This window comes from Dreissena polymorpha, chromosome 3 (assembly GCF_020536995.1).
Source record: "Dreissena polymorpha isolate Duluth1 chromosome 3, UMN_Dpol_1.0, whole genome shotgun sequence".
NCBI classification, from domain to species: domain Eukaryota; kingdom Metazoa; phylum Mollusca; class Bivalvia; order Myida; family Dreissenidae; genus Dreissena; species Dreissena polymorpha.
In genome coordinates, this window is record NC_068357.1 from 63,436,878 (window position 1) to 63,455,020 (window position 18,143).

The 18,143-nt window shown below is 34.7% G+C and overlaps 1 protein-coding gene and 1 long non-coding RNA gene across 12 annotated transcripts in view; both read right to left on the minus strand.

Moving 5' to 3' along the window:
* The window catches only part of LOC127874455 (dual specificity protein phosphatase CDC14A-like), a 55,311-nt gene that overhangs the window by 36,168 nt on the left and 1,000 nt on the right, over nt 1-18,143 (minus strand). For all 11 annotated transcript variants that reach the window (XM_052418799.1, XM_052418798.1, XM_052418796.1 and 8 more), the window contains exons 2-7: nt 15,705-15,795; nt 13,923-13,998; nt 9,611-9,703; nt 5,770-5,849; nt 3,455-3,521; nt 348-410 (exon numbers count right to left, since the gene is read on the minus strand). In XM_052418799.1, coding sequence (XP_052274759.1) covers nt 348-410; nt 3,455-3,521; nt 5,770-5,849; nt 9,611-9,703; nt 13,923-13,998; nt 15,705-15,795 — 470 coding nt within the window. The remainder of the gene's footprint in view (nt 1-347; nt 411-3,454; nt 3,522-5,769; nt 5,850-9,610; nt 9,704-13,922; nt 13,999-15,704; nt 15,796-18,143) is intronic.
* LOC127874470 (uncharacterized) lies at nt 715-1,614 on the minus strand. The gene is made up of 3 exons (XR_008046934.1): nt 1,574-1,614; nt 1,282-1,427; nt 715-990 (listed from the first exon to the last, which is right to left on the minus strand). It is a non-coding gene; the product is annotated as an uncharacterized LOC127874470 (long non-coding RNA).

Sequence of the window (18,143 nt, forward strand, 5' to 3'; positions counted from 1 at the left end):
AGACATGTTTAACTTGTCATTTTCACTTTCTAACAAGTTGATGTAACGTATTTTTTAATAACCGATATCAGCTGGACTGTTGGAAAACCGGGCTTAATGCAAGTGCATAAAGATCGTCCTACATTATGCAGTGCAGAAAGCATAGGCTAGTTAGGGATGAAACTTTCTGCCTAGACTAGATTTTCGTTAATAAGAGTTTTCCTTTAAAAAAAATTTGATTAAAGCCGAAAGTTTTATCTCTGATCAGCATATGCAAACTGCACAGGCTAATCTGGGATGACGCTTTAGCCACATGCATTAAGCCCAGTTCTCCCAGAGCCGGGCCCAAATAGAAACTTCTAACATACCTCGTAATGTTCATACTCATCCACATCAAACGTTTCAAAGTTGAAAAACCCATTTGCTAATGCCTGAAAAGCAAAGGTGTATAAAATCAATTACCACAATAGACTTGTAGATCTGTTAACTTCAAAAGCATTTGTTACATTATCTGGAATATGCTAAATGTCAATGTGACTGTTTATCATCTGACTTCATTAGAATTATAGGAAATGTGGTCATGTGAAAATGTTGAAGACATTAATTGATTTGTTTTCATTCTTTTCTCTTGAATTTCAATTGGAAAACAATAAAAATGTGTTTGTCAGAAACACTTATGTCCCCTTCTGAGCCGCTTTGAATTTTTTTTTGTGGTTGACCTTTGACCTTGAAGGATGACCTTGTCCTTTCACCACTCAAAATGTGCAGCTCCATGAGATACACATGCATGCCAAATATCAAGTTGGTATCTTCAATATTGCCAAAGTATTCATAAAATGAGCGATTTTGGCCACATATACTTGACCTCTGACCTTGAAGGATGACCTTGACCTTTCACCACTCAAAATGTGCGGCTCCATGAGATACACATGCATGCCAAATATCAAGTTGGTATCTTCAATATTGCCAAAGTATTCATAAAATGAGCGATTTTGGCCACATATATTTGACCTCTGACCTTGAAGGATCCCCTTGACCTTTCACCACTCAAAATGTGCGGCTCCATGAGATACACATGCATGCCAAATATCAAGTTGCTATCTTAATTTTTGCAAAAGTATTCATAAAATGAGCGATTTTGGCCACATATATTTGACCTCTGACCTTGAAAGATGACCTTGACCTTTCACCACTCAAATGTGCGGCTCCATGAGATACACATGCATGCCAAATATCAAGTTGCTATCTTAATTATTGCAAAAGTATTCATAAAATGAGCGATTTTGGCCACATATACTTGACCTCTGACCTTGAAGGATGACCTTGACCTTTCACCACTCAAAATGTGCGGCTCCATGAGATACACATGCATGCCAAATATCAAGTTGGTATCTTCAATATTGCCAAAGTATTCATAAAATGAGCGATTTTGGCCACATATATTTGACCTCTGACCTTGAAGGATCCCCTTGACCTTTCACCACTCAAAATGTGCGGCTCCATGAGATACACATGCATGCCAAATATCAAGTTGCTATCTTAATTTTTGCAAAAGTATTCATAAAATGAGCGATTTTGGCCACATATATTTGACCTCTGACCTTGAAAGATGACCTTGACCTTTCACCACTCAAATGTGCGGCTCCATGAGATACACATGCATGCCAAATATCAAGTTGCTTTCTTGAATATTGAAAAAGTTATTGCAAATGTTTAAGTTGGAGCAAACAGACCAACAGACAGGGCAAAAACAATATGTCCCCCACTATAGTGCGTGGGGGACATAAAAAATCATTATAATCAATGATTTTTTGTAAGAATAGAGCTGACTACGCCAAAAGGTTCGGATTTGAATAAGTATTTATATTATCTGAACAAAAAATAGAGCTTTCTCACAGATGTGACGAATACCCCCACATGCCGCATTGACACATATTATTTTGCATGTCGTCTTCACAAAAAAACAGCGGACACCATGCTCAATTTTTAAAACGCACTAAGTGACCCCTTGACCTAGTTTTTGACCAAGAAAGGCCCATGTTCTTACATGGCCTTAAGATCATCTCCATAAAACTTCTGACCAAGTTTGGTGAAGATCGGATGTAAACTACTTGAATTAGAGAGCGGACACCATGCTGAATGTTAAAAAAACACACTAAGTGACCCCTTGACCTAGTTTTAGGCCCGGAATGGCCAATGTTTAAACTTGTCCTAGGGATCATTTAGATAAAACTTGTGACCAAGTTTGGTGAGGATTGGATGAAAACTACTTGAATTAGAGAGCGAACAACATGGTGAGGTTTAAAACGCACTAAGATACCCCGTGGCCTAGTTTTTGAACAGGCATGACCCATATTCAAACTTGACCTAGAAATCATCTAGATACAACTTCTGACCAAGTTTGGTGAAGAATTGTATGAAAACTACTTGAATAAGAGAGCGGACAACATTGTGATGTTTAAAACGCACTAAGAGACCCCGTGACCTTGTTTTTTCCCCGGCATGGCCCATGTTCGAACTTGACCTACACATCATATAGTTACAACTTCTGACCAAGTGTGGTGAAGATCAGATTTAAACTACTTGAAATAGAGAGCGGACACCATGCTCCATGTGTAAAACGTACTTAGTGACCTTGTGACCTAGTTTTTGATCTAGCATGGCCCATGTTCGAACTTGGCCTTTAGATCATCTAGATAAAACTTCTGACCAAGTTTGGTGAAGATCGGATGAAAACTACTTGAATAAGAGAGAGGACACCATGCTGAATATTAAAAAAACGCACTAAGTGACCGTGTGACCTAGTTTTTGACCCGGCAAGGCCCATGTTCAAACTTGACCTTAAGATCATCTAGATACAGCTTCTGACCAGGTTTGGTGAAGATCGGATGAAAACTACTTGAATTAGAGAGCGGACAACATGCTGAATGTTTAAAACGCTCTAAGTGACCCCGTGACCTAGTTTTTGACCCAGCAAGGCCCATGTTCGAACTTGGCCTAGACATCATGTAGATACAACTTCTGACTAAGTTTGGTGAAGATCGGATGAAAACTACTTGAATTAGAGAGCGGACACTTAATACGGACCGACAGACAGACCGACCGACAAACAAGTTCACTCCTATATACCCCCCTAAACTTCGTTTGTGGGGATATAATTAAGGAAAGTAAAACAAGGTTTTGTTGCAGCTGTTAATTTGTTGAAGAATAAAAAAAGAAATCTATTCTTTGAGCTCTATACTGACTTTGGAAGAATATATAATATTATGATATTTGATGCTATTGATAGCTATCACGATGTTAAAATGCAATTAATGAATTATGGACAACTCAATTAATAAGTAACAAGTATACAGAATAACAAATTAATGAATTTCATCACAAGCTAAGAAACATTATGTATTCTTATATATAATATCATTTTACATTTCTTATTTCATGAAAGCATTCTATCAAAGAAAATGATTCCACTTACTTTATTTAGACCATGTAAACAGTCCAACAATGTGAGGTTATATGTGCAAGCACCAAAAGACGCATCCCTGAAAATACAAATAAACAACTTGAAGATTCCTTGTGAAGATATGAGTCGTGTTCTGAGAAAACTGGGCATAATGCATGTGCGTAAATTGTTGTCCCAGATTAGCCTGTGCAGTCCGCACAGGCTTATCAGGGACTACACTTTCCGCCTAAACTTGATTTTTCAGTAAGGAGGGACTTCCTTGAAACTAAAAATACCTTAAAAGCAAAAGTGTCGTCCCTAATAAGCCTGTGCGGACTGCACAGACTAATCTAGGATGACACTTTACGCACATGCATTAAGCCTAGTTTTCTCAGAACACGACTCATATAAATCATCGCCGTCATCTTTTATACCTCAATGCATAAATGGGAAATTTCAATAATTAAATGAAATATGATAGTTGAAATGAGTGCATAATATAAAGGGTTTACTTAAAGATGCAAAATTGGAACTTTAAATTTTGTAAATGACTCAACAATTTATGTCATAATTTATTGTATGGACAAAATTTAGTCAAAAAGTTGAGTTCAGTGCACTTTCTATGAGCCATGCTCTGGGACATTCTAAATGCATGTGCACACAGTATTGTCCCACATTATTCTGTGCAGTACGCACAGGCTTACCAAGTATGACATTTTTTTAGACTAGGCTTATCAAGTATGACATTTTTTTAGACTAGGCTTATCAAGTATGACATTTTTTTAGACTAGGGTTATCAAGTATGACATTTTTTTAGACTAGGCTTATCAAGTATGACATTTTTTTAGACTAGGCTTATCAAGTATGACATTTTTTTAGACTAGGCTTATCAAGTATGACATTTTTTTAGACTAGGCTTATCAAGTATGACATTTTTTTTTAGACTAAGTTTTGTTTAGAAGAGACTTCCTTTAAACAAAAATCCATAAAAGTTGAAAAAGTCGTCTATAACTAGTCTGTGCAGACTGCACAGGGACATCTGGGACAGTGGTTTTTTTTCACCTATAGGGGAATGGTGGCGGGGCCTGTCCAAACGGGAAAAACGCGTTGTTTTTAGGAAAAGGGGAAAATTAAAAATTCACTCTTTTGCATGTAATGATATTTATTATATAAAGACACATGTATGTATGAATGTAATATTCACAGCTGAATGTCTCTGTCATTTTTCTTAAATATATATCAATGATTTTTTCAACATTAGTTTCACACAGTTCAGCCGTCATGCACAGTCTCAGTTTCCTAGCCAATTGAGACTCTAATTGGGAACTTTTTTAATTGATAAAAAGGCAAATTTGAGCATTTTTTATCAATAAAATGGTACAACTTGGAATGTTTTTATCAACAAATATTGACACAATATAGATACATCAGGCCTTTTCCTGGCCATTTTGGGAAAAAAATGCAATTCATGTGAAAAGTCCACTGATTTGGGAAAAACTAATTTAATATAACTCTTTATTATAATTCAAAATCATATTAATTATAGTAATATACTTTGTTAGTTGTTTATGAAATAAATTTGAGATACATTTAAAATTAGACAGTTCTTTTTTTTTTTTACTTCTGGAGGGGATTTTTTCTACAAAATTGGGGAATTATATATACTCTTTCTTGAGGGGAATGGGGCCGAATATTGGCCCCGAAATTGCCATTAAAAAACACTGTGGGACCATACTTAATGCTAAGAGGGGTTCATATTCATTTCAATCAAACAAGTTGTAACTATATTGTGTTAAGTTCAGTGGGATAAAGCCATGTTGGGTTAATGTCTGCAAACTGCCAGAATTTTGTGCTTGGGAGTAAAAAACTACAAACGTGTAAAAATATACACTTCAGCATTCCATTTCTGTCTCATAACTCTGCTTGTGTAACAAGCATGCTGTTAAACATGGCCAAAATTGACTACTATGTGTTACCTTGCCATTTTAGGTATTTAACAAGAGCTGTCACCATAGGATGACTTATGCCCCCTATAAACGCTTGATGGAAGTTATGAGCTTTTTTCGAAACCTTAACGCAGATTTCGAAACCTAAACGTGGACCCCAAGTTCAAGGTCACAGAGGTCAAAATTTGTGTGCGTATGGAAAGGCCTTGTCCATATACACATGCATGCCAAATATGAAATTGCTATCTGAAGCGACATAGAAGTTATGAGCATTTTTCGAAACCTAAACGCAAAGTGTGACGGACAGACGGTCCGATCACTATATGCCCTCCTTCGAGGGCATAAAAACAGGTGATTCACACCACACTTCGCTTTATATAACACTCCTCTTTTAATGCCTACCTAAACGGGAGGAATGGAGGGTTTGAGCCAGCAACCAACGGTCGGTAGGCCTCTTCTGGAGTCTTCTTTAAATAAATAATCTGTAAGAGAGAACAATCATGAGAGAAAAGGTCTTGAACAAGCAGAATAATGCAAAAAAGGCAAAAATACTCCGCAAAATATTTAAACATATTTTAAAGTGTTTAACTACAACACATTTGCCAGGGTTTAGATCAAGCTGTCCACATTTTTCCCCAAAATACATTGCAACATCAATTTGCACATTTTGCCATAGCAAGGCACCTGGTATTTATTGTTGGACAAAAATACTGTGGAAAATGTGAACATTCAAAAGTACACTTATAAAATAAAGACTTATTGATTTAAAAGATAGCATGACACAATGGAAAATCGAAAATAAAAAACAGAAAATCAGATGCAAAATCCATAAATAAATGAGGCAAATAAATGTAACAACTAGAAAACAATAACCATACACTGTAACAGCCTTTTATATAGGTTGAAATTCTCTTTTGCTACCAGCATTTTATCCAAATCTTTGTTGACTGAACTCCAATTTTATAGCCCCTCTACATTTTCAACTAGCTGTCAGTCAACAAATCAGGTAGACAACACGCTTTAACAAGCATCAGCTATATTAAGAGAAGTCAGCTTAACAAACAAAGAGGCCTGGCTCTGGGAAATTGGGCTTTTCTTAACCTATTTAAATGAGCAGGACTGTTGAAAAACTGGGCTTAATGCATCTGCTTTGTGTGTCATCCCAGACACAATCAGGGACTACACATTAGGCTTGAAAGGATTTTGTTTGTTTGAAGGAACTCTCTTTATAAAAGAATCTAGTCTAGGCGAAAAAAGTTGTTTGTGATTAGCCTGTACAGGCTAAGCAGGGACTAAACTTAAGTCACATGCATTGAGCCCAGTTTTCCCAAAACAAGGCAAAAATACACAATGTATGCAAACAAGGAATAAACTATGTACATCAGCTGCCTAGGCTATCACATTGTCCCCAACTTAGATTGCCTCAATAGTGACTACCCAATACCATATCTGTGCCATATAGGTTTGTAGAAACTATAAATCCTGATCCTGGTTTAACACACCCACTGATTATTGATCCAGACATAAGTGCATTGTATTATGGTACATGTAACAAGGGATTACCTTAAGTGTTTGGACAAGATCAAGTCCAGTCAGTTCATGAACATTCCAAACACTTTGGAGGGAATGACCTTTGTATGCATGGGTACACACAATATTTGTGTTGACTTAACTAAGAAACTTACTTGTGTGTTATGATAATTTAATAGATCTTTGCTAGAAAAAGCTTTGTTTACAGTTACTATATAAATTTAAAGCTTTTTATGACAAAAATCTTGAGCGTTGTTAATGTTTCTTGTAATAAAAGTATTTGGGTCTGAATATACAAGTAGGACAGTAACTGTTGGCCCACCAAAATAATTTTTTTACATGAAATGTTGGTGAAAATCAATCAAATATTGATCTGCTCACATTAAAGTCACAGCAGTAAATGTCCTATAATGATCTCACTTGAAAACATCAATACAAGCCTTGAAAGTCTTCAGGTCTTATCAATCAAACAGACAGAAGAGAAATCATGTAGAACACACTGAATTTAAATATTTCACTATGAGTCAGGAACTCATATCTTCTTTACAAAATAAGAATTATGTTGACAATGCAGCTTAGGATTTACATGTTGTTAAACCCCTGAATGGCAGGGGACCCCCTTCCATTTGTATGCCATCACCCTGTTAAAATGTCTCATCCTTTTTTGTCCCTTTTAATTTGTCAATGTCAGTGTGTTTTTTTCACCATTTTGGGAATGGGGCCAAGTCCATTTGGATCGGGAAATAACGCATACTTTTGCCTAAAATTGGGAAATTAATGTTGTTGATTTTATGCTTATATATACTTAACAAGAGCTGTCAGAGGACAGCGCGCTTGACTATTTGAGTGCTTGACAGTATAACATAAGCCATCATGGGGAAATTGTTCATATTCAATAATTTATTAGACAATCTTTCTAAAATAAAAAAAGGAAAAAAATAAAAAATTGGGGGGGGGGGGGTTGAGAGGGGGTATAATGTGGGGTGTGGTCATTTATTAGACAATCTTTCAAAAATAAAAAAAAGGAAAAAAAAATTTTTGGTGGGAGGGGGGTTGAGAGGGGGGTATAATATGGGGTGTGGTCATTTATTAGACGATCTTTCAAAAATAAAAAAAGGAAAAAAAAATTGTTTTTTTTTGGGGGGGAGGGGGATTTTTTTAGATGTTTAAACAAAATAATATTATTTTTTTTGGGGTGGGGGGGTAGGGGGGGGGGGGGTGGGGGTGAGAGGGCGGTATAATGTGGGGTGTGGTAATTTGTTAGATGATGTTAAGAAAAAATTATTGGGGGGGGTGGGGGGGGGGGGAAGGGATTCTGGGTAGGGGCTTGGGGTATTGTTTGGGTGGAATCCATTGTGGTATTCAGGTAAGTGTTGTTATGTCAAAGTAATAATAAAATGTGATCATAAATAAAGAAGTTATGGCAATTTAAGCAAAATGTTCAATTAAGTGTATAAGGGGCCATAATTATGTAAAAATGCTTGGTACAGTGGTCTGCTCTTGTTTATAGGTTGGTCATGTTGGTAAACAAGTATGCAACATATAAAAGCAATATGTCAAAGGATATAGGAAATATTTGGGGCAGTACGCAAACTTTAACATAGATTTATCAATAATATGCATAATCTAAGTATAAAAGGGGCAATAATTATGACAAAATGCTTGATAGAGTTGTCTGCTCTTGTTTATAGGTTGGGGTGATGTTGGTAAACAAGTATGCAAAATATGAAAGCAATATGTCAAGAGACAATGAAAATAATTGGGGTAGTAGAAAAACTTTAACATTTGCACGCTAACGCTAACGGAATGGAAACGCCGACGCCGGGGTGAGTAGGATAGCTCCACTATATATATTTCATATATAATAGTCAAGCTAAAAATTGTTAATAAAAGTGATTTCAATATTATATTTTCTAAGGTTAAACTTAAAGAGCTAGATTTGGAGATAATTTAACATGTTTAGATTGTAATATTAAAAATTTATTTTTTTGGAAACCTTCAATTGGGAATTTGTAGGTACCATTTGAGATAAATATATACTTTTTTCTATTGGGAATGAGTCCCCCTACCGGACCCAGATTTGAACGAAAAAAACACACTGACACCAAACATGTTTTTATTTGCAAGTGACCATTTTATAGATGAACATGCAGTATTACATGATATCAGCATAATATCATTGTTTAATGAATAAAATACCTACATGTAATGGAATACTTGATAAATGAATGCTTGAATGTAAGTCCTTTCCAGATGCAAAAATTAAAAAGCTGAGATCTTCTAAATTGCTGACATACATTCATATAATATTAAAATAATAAGAATGATGTTGTCAATCCCTATAATTAAGTTTTAAACAGTGACCAAGAAATTATCACACTTTTACAAACTGCATTAATATGACTGACTAAGAAAGGCTGCAGTGTAAGAAAGGCTGCATTGTCAATTGTAAATTCAACGCATACTTACATGTACTGCATAACTGGCTATAAGAAAGGCTGCATTGTCAATTGTAAATTCAACGCATACTAACATGTACTGCATAACTGGCTATAAGAAAGGCTGCATTGTCAATTGTAAATTCAGAGCCTACTTACTGCATAACTGGCTATAAGAAGGGCTGCATTGTCAATTGTAAATTGAGAGCCTACTTACTGCATAACTGGCTATAAGAAAGGCTGCATTGTCAATTGTAAATTCAGAGCCTACTTACTGCATAACTGGCTATAAGAAGGGCTGCATTGGCTCGTTTTCTTGCATCGAAGCTTGTGTAATGCACTATCCTTTTCTTCGCGAGTGAAAATGACTGGAAATAAAAAGGATATTACTCATTATAAATCATATAGCATTTTCTTACAGTTCAGCATTTAATTGGTTTTCAAACTACTATATCTAATTTTGATATTCTGTACAAATGGCAAAGACATAAAGGATATTTGTTATATTTCATTAGATTATTGATTTTAATTCATATGATCACAAGTGAATAAGAATTGATAATCCACCTAAAACCAACAAATATTCTTTTTATTTAATCAGAGGGGGTAATCACATGACAAACAAGATGGCGACGTCCATGCAGAGGCAGGTATTTTTCGTCGTTTTATATCCTTTATTACTTGTAATATTATTTTTTATTTTACTTTCCAGCCATATTAGAAAGAAAGTTACTGACTTTTATATCTAAGTAATATTTGCTTTATATCTCGACTTAACTCGGTGCAAAATTTCTTAGCGGGATGACCTAATTAGGGCTACAATATGAAAATTTGCTCTGAGTAAAGTCGAGATATAAAGCGAATTTAAATACGAAATAAACGGTAGTCACCTTTTTACTGATATGGCTGGAAAGTGAGCGTCATTTAAAAAATAAACATAAGTAATAAAGGGTATACATAAAACGGCGACAAATAACTGTCTCGGTATTGACGTCGCCATCTTGACTATTAGGTGATTACCCCCTCTGTTAATGCGTTTTCCACCATTTATTTACATTAAAAAAAATTCAGAAGGCTTCTTGCGGTGGAAATTCTGAATAATAAGGTCAAGATGTCAAATAAAGGCGTCATTTCACACTAGTGAATTCTCGTATTTAAATCAGGGGTATTTTCCTATTTACTGCATAAAAGCATTAAATAAAACAGTTTTGCATTCAAATTCTTTTACTTTTATTTGGGGCTGTCACATAACTGTTGTTTTTCCAAAGTTGGCCTACTATTGAAAAATGTCCCTACTTTAATTTCACACAGTCTTGTATTTTTCGTCATAAAACCCTCCAAACCAGCCAAAGTGAATGGGATTTCTATGTCCTACGTTAAATTTGACTCAAGAAAATTTTCAGCCAGGTTAACAGTTAACTGCCATACTAGACTTAACTTTCAAGTACATGTCATACATGAAAATGTTAGACGCAAGTCTAAGAATTGGTTGGTTAATACGGGTCTTTATGTACATAAGTATGGACATCGACTGCCATAAGGGCTCCTCCATGTTGGCTACCATTACAAACATTCAGTTCTTCAAGCATGCATAAAAAATGCAAATTGCCTCGCAATAAACAAAATTTACAGATCTTAAAGCAATCATCAAAGATCAATACCCAATCAGGAATAATGTGTGCCATCAAAGCCAGAAAGTGTATGAATTTGGCGTTCAGCCATCTGATTGTAACAATTTGTCATTAATAAACAAACTGTAAACTGATATAATCACAGCTGTGTTATGTAATGTTTAACTAATGCTGTTTTGCTTCTTTGTGTTCTTGGGTTTTTCAACAGTATTTCAGTCAAATCATGGGCAGTCAGTTAACCAATTCACACTTTTCATTGGGCTAGCTGGTTTACCAGTAATAAGTGCATATACAAATACCAGTATCTGACAACTGCACTAGTTGAACTAAGGTAGGGGGAGACTGGCCATCAAAATGAGCCTTGTATTGAAAAACTGGGCTTAATGCATGTGCGTAAAGTGTCGTCCCAGATTAGCCTGTGCAGTCCACACAGGCTAATCAGGGATGACACCTTCCACCTATACTTGATTTTCTGTAAGGAGGGACTTCCTTGAAACTAAAAATACTATTTAAGCGGAAAGTGCTTTACGCACTTTACACACATGCATTAAGCCCAGTTTTCTCAGAATGCGACTCATATGGATTCATGACCTATCCACACACAAGGTATAAGGCCAGGTAGGGGATCAAACCCACAATCCTTAGATGTGTAGCCCAGTGCTCTACCAACTGAGCTAGCTGACAAAACTTATTTTTAAGGCTGTAGTTTATAAACATATTGCACTATAAAATGGATTGATTTATTTTGCAAAACGTTGTACCACAAGACAAAATCACTGTAATACCGTCTAAGCTACACTACTAAATACTTAACAGGCTTAACTTGGCCTTGAAAATGCAATTCAAAGCTTTTCTTTTGATTTCTTATTTAACTATATCAGTAACATTATTATAAATTACATGTTAATTTTGTAATTTGTAGTTCCAATTTCAATAAGAATAGGTGAACTGATAATGAGATCGTAATTTTTAATAAAGCATGAGCCTTGACAAAGGTTCTGAACCTTAGGATTCCATTTGTTAAAATTATAACAGACTGATGCATTCAATGGTGACAACATGAAAATTGTGCAACAGTCTCTGTTAGTTTGAGTATTTAAATGACTTAACAAGCCAATAACTTAGAAAAATGCCCATTGTTATTTAAAGCATTTCAAGATTTGTATCTTCCTTCTTTGCAATACTGTGTACATGAATGTACAGTGCTGGCAGTGTGGTATACAGTATTAACCCAATCTGTAGACAATTATGGTGACCTACACTGCTGATACCAATACATACATGAATAATATCTGCTTCATTTAAATCAAACACGTGTTCATGCAGGAAACTTGTGCTGTACAGCATTGAATTATTTGCAATTGAATAAACTCTGTTTTTTATTTTCTGGTTCTACTTCTTTAGAAATTGTATTCTATTTTTATTTCATCAATGTTTTATCTTTTGGGAAAAAGTAGTGTTAAATTGTTAAAAGACCTATATTAATTTAATATGGGTAACAGTTTAAATAAACTAAAACATAACATGTCAAGGTGTCAGTTAAGGAAATTTTGAACAAAACCTCATGAAATTAAATAAAATTAATAAATTATCTCTTTTCCAGTTTCACAAAAGAATAAACCTCTCACCAATACTAAACTAAAAGTTTAACAGAATGTTAACATCACATGTAACTAGCACATGTGTATGAAATATAATATACTTCACTTGCATTGAATTAACTTCAGATGTTAACTTAAATAAACCAATTAATTGTATACAAATATCAGCTTCCTTATCACTGTTGTTTAGATGATGAATTATTTAACCCCATTCTGACAATTACTGTATGCCTTGAGGTGATTGACAACTTGTTACAGCAGTTGCATGTAGCAGGTAACTTGTAAAGCAAATTACAGGTATATACAGGTGTAGCAATTTGCTAAGAACAAACTTAGCTTTGGGAGATAAATGCCAAAAACATTAAACATCTCGGTAACTGGAACAAGTTGAAGGCCATGTAAACAAACAAAATCTGGTCTCATGGCGATAACGAAAGATTACAGTATTATAATGAGACATTGTTAAAACAAAATGTCGGACTTGAGCGATGAGTATTTTCTTTAGTTACATTTTGGATGAAATAAATCTTGAACATTTACACGTTTATTTGTATTTAAATCTTTGTCAAAGATTTAACTACAAATAAATGTGTAAATGTTTAAGATTTTTTTGATGGTGATAATAGTGTTTTTGACACAGCTTCATTTAAAGTAATTTATTATTTCTCAATTTTAGCTAAAAATCTATCAGTCCTTACTTAACCAGTACTGGTATTAAGTTTTCATTTCATCTTGAAATAATAAAACTCTTTTATTGAACTTGTTCGTCTTGCCTAACATGTGACTTTTTCAAAAGTAGACAATTCATTTTGGTTAAGTCTATATATTTTTCACAACACAGGCTGTTATTTTTTCATATTTTAACACAATCACAAACAACAGTCAAGGACATTAAGTGGTCCAGATTGTACTAAGAGGGAACTCTTCAAGAGTCTTGGCAATATAAAGCTTTGAATACTGGCAATATACATCTTTGAACACTGGCAATATAGGGTGTTTTTTTATTCTGTACAGCTTTGAATACGTTTGGCAGAAGTTTTCAAGATGTGATATAGACAAAATATGTTTTATTCTACACTTTGCCCTTGCATCTAATCAAATAAAAATGGTATACAGATAATTTCATTCCAATGCGCACTCTCATTAATAAATTTTGGGGTCAAAACATGTTGGACAAATGATATTTGTTGTCGTCGCAAGTTAAAATTAAAGAATGTGTGCCGGCCATTGCACATTGTAACAGTTATACCGTATAAAGTTGTTTGCAGACAATACAAAGAAAGTGTGGAGAAAACTTCCTTATCTGTATACAAATGCAGGCTGAATACACATACATTTAAACTACCGGTACATACCTTTAACTTTTTGTTCAATTTACAGCAGTAGCGGTACAGCATGGACAGATTCAATGGACCAAAGTCTGCATAGAAGCTGCAACACACAACACAGCAGTTTACAATAGCCTCATGCTGCGTTCAGTGTTTTTTTTCATTCAAAATCAGGTCTGGTAATCACTCCCATTCCCAATTTCAATGGACAAAAGTATATATTTTTCCCAAATGGGAGTTAAACATTTCCAATGGAAGGTTTCCAAAGGAGAATTTTTTTTTTTTATCTCAATATTATGTTCATCTCCCATCAATAGAAGTTCAACCTTTGTAAATATAATACTGAAAACACTTTAATCTTATATTCTCAATGGGTCCCATTCCCAAAATGATGAAAAAACACTGACGCTTAAACTGAATACATTATCTGTACATATTGTGATCTACAATACTTACCGTAATTACTCTATGTTTTCGGACACTTAAATTTTTTGTCCCAAAACTTAGATACGAAAAATATTCACAAAATACAGGTGTCCAAAAACTTGAAGTCAAAAATTGAAGTGTCTGAAAATAGCGTCAATTGTTAATTGTATCAACGACTACCGGTAATAGCATGTGCTTGTAAAAATCCATGCCGTATAGTATAAATTACAGTTATACATGTTTGTACTGCATTTTAAATAATTTTAAATGCTTAATTTATTGTACAGAATAAAAAAAAGCAAACTATGAATTCTTTGTTTGTTCATTTCCGATGTCTAACACCTTCAATTGTTCGTAAAACTTGCAATAGGGTGCATCACACTTTAAAGCGTTTAGTATTTGTCACAGTTATTTTACTGAGAAGGGGTAGTACCATTTCGGTAGATAATTAAACTGATAATTGGCACTACCCCTGGTAATTGTCATAACACATATGCTATCGGACGAAACCATTGTTTAATACTGGTTTACATGGTTATTTACCCAATAACGCAAATGTAATGGTCTGTTGCCCTCGGGCATGCACCTGCCATGTTTAATGATTTAAATCTGGTTGTGAATCCTCATGATTGAAGTGTCATTATATATCGAAAACAGGACCGAAATTTGGTAAAATAGCGCTGTAAAATATACTGTCCGAAAACTTAGAGACATTAATTATGGACAAAAACGTGTGTGTACGAAAATTAAAAGTCACGCAAAATAATTATTTTTGCTAAAAAAGGGGTGCCCAAAAACTTAGAGTGTCCGAAAACATAGAGTAATTACGGTACACAGTTATTTAGTATTGTAGTGCATAAATCTACATTGACACAAAAAATACAAGGAATAATAAAAACACCCAAAATTATAATTAATGTAAAAGCAAACAAGAGATGTGTTTGTCAGAAACACAGTGCCCCCTATTGCGCCGCTTTGAAGCCATATATTTGACCTTTGACCTTGAAGGATGACCTTGACCTTTCACCACTCAAAATGTGCAGCTCCATGAGATACAAATGCATGCCAAATATCAAGTTGCTATCTTCAATAATGCAAACGTTATTGCAAACTTTTAACCAAGGTTAAAGTTTTGGGACACACACAATGAATGACAGACAGGCCAAAAACAATATGCCCCCGATCTTTCCATCCAGGGGCATAAAAATCATTTCATTTATTGACATTGACATGACAATGATGACTGGATTTGATTTCATACCCATAACTGTATCACTATAAAATATTTGTTTTCGGAGAGGTGCAATGTTTATAATATAAACTCAAATCTGTATAGTATCTTCTTTAACAAATAACTTACAATGGCTGAATGTTGACACTTACTTTTCATAGACTAGTTCCTCATCAATGAAGAAATAATGTGTGTGTGCAGATGACCGTGGTCTCGTTCGTAATGTGGCAAAGTACAACCGGTCTGAAAAATTGTAAATATATGATGGAAATATATCATATGTATCAATTTCACAATTCAAAGGCCCTAAGTCAGGCTTCCTAAAAAGTCCCAAAAAGTGCCTGTCAATCAGACAGGCTGATGGAAAAGTTAGCCTGTCCGGACAAAAATTCAACTGACGGAACAGCGTGAGTTTATAACTGAGGAGTTAAGTTTAACTCACATTTACAAGTACACTCGATAAAGTAAAACAAAACACTTGAATGTTTACAGTGTATGATGGACAACTGATAAGCTTTAAATTCTAGTCAGATTCAAAACAAAATAACAAAACACAATTGGTGTTGCCTTCTTCATCCTGAATGTCAACACCATCATCAAAATCACAATCAGAGTCTTAATGTGTAGTTTTTTGTTACAACCTTTGACAAAATTTGTAATTGGATAGATTGTAATATGTTGGACCAATGAAATTGATGTTTTCAAAAAACAACAAAGTGAGAGCACTCTTAAGAACTAGTGACATGTTGGTGTTCTAAATGACAAAAAAAGGTTAAAATTCACGAAAGAGTTATTCTAATGGAGTGTTTTCGTTCTTTGGGCAAGTATTAGACTTTTCGGTATTAAGTCAAAATTTGTTGGCCTGTCACAAAGACCAGCAATATTAGAAACTTCGCCGGACTGTAAAGATTCTGCAACAATTTCATGATGGTTGGGTGAACAATATGGCTCTAGAGCGTTCAAAACCTTTGAAGTTCATTTGACCTAGTTACTTAACAATTTTTTATATGTGACAAGTGATGTTTCTTCCCCAACTGGGAAAAGTACCTGTTCCATACCAAATGAGATAAATAAGCGCGAAAAAACCCTGAAATTAGGAAAATTCGCGTCCTGATAACTCCCAATTGGGAATTATGTTTTTTTTATTGCTTGATATCAATTGCACAAATCTAATCAAATATTGATTTACATTCATTTTGGCTTAAAATGTTCAGTGTCAGTGCTCATTTTATTGTTAACTTGCAGACAATGCACTTTTGAAAAAAAAATGGAACAAATTTTCTTTTCTTTCTGGATTTTTTCAGACAGCAATTCGGAATTTTTTAGTTTTTCTTTAATAGGGAAAGTTCATTTTACAGGTACTTATAAAGAAGGGAAAAAAATGTTGGTGACCCAGTTTCAGTGACCAAGATTTCCAGTGATTTTTTTTGCTTTTGTTACAGCCTGTGCCATTTGCATTGGGAAAATTTGTGCGATAAACCATGAAATTGGGGAAAATAGTGTGATAAACCATGAAATTGGGAAAAATTAAGCATTATAAAGAGGATTATAAGGAAAAACGTAGATTTTTTTTATTGGGAAGCAGCCGAAAATCGGCGGTAATTTTTTGCAACAAAAAATCACTGATATCATTGAGTCAAATGATCTAACAACACATTAATACAGATTGTGGAATAAATGTGGCCATTTTAGTGTTCACAAGCTTTCTGGGTTATTTGACCAAAAGACCTCATGTGACGCAGTTCCAGAATCAGCAGAGATATCAGATTATGTGTATGATACTGTGTATGATACATACAGCTTTACAGTAAACAATTTGTCCCATGATGATGTATGCCTTCAACATTGAGTTCAATCAACTTAATACATCACAATAAACACACTCTTATCCTTTTTACATTAAATTGACTGTCAGTTGTGGAGACATGCTCAAAACAAAAACTTTATAATAAACTGTTAACATACCAAAAGTGGAAGCGTTTAATTGGCGACTATAGCAAAGGAAGGAAACTGCACTTTTTCCAAGTGAATATCTGATTACATGCAGAAAGTTTATAGTGTATAACTGTTATCTGAATAAATACCCATTCTACTGACAGGGTTTAGCAACCCAAGGGATCAGTAGCTGGAAGTTGGATTATTGCTACCCTAGTTGCGAAGTGACTCCCTTTGCCAAATTCATGAAGAAATTTAATGAAAAGTAATATCTGATGGAGGTCTGATAATCTTTCACATATTAACCAATCTAACAACAAATTTGCTAGTGAATTATTCAATAACTCTTGTCACAAGTCTATACAGGTTATTATCTACTGAGAGCCTTAGTCCATATAAACGGACTCACAGAGCCTTTGATAATTTTTGCTATGGCGGCTCTGGCAGTCCATTTGCACCCCTTCTTAAACATGGGTGCAGTTCAGCGCAGAGAATCAGTGCGCTTCACTAAACTGACGTCATTCGAGACATATTGATAAAAATAATTAATAAACTTAATAAACATGTTAAATTTACCTAAACGGCAACGTACGGACGTTATCCTGTGCATGCACTCATAAATACGACAATGTTTCAACACACTATTCTCGTTGACA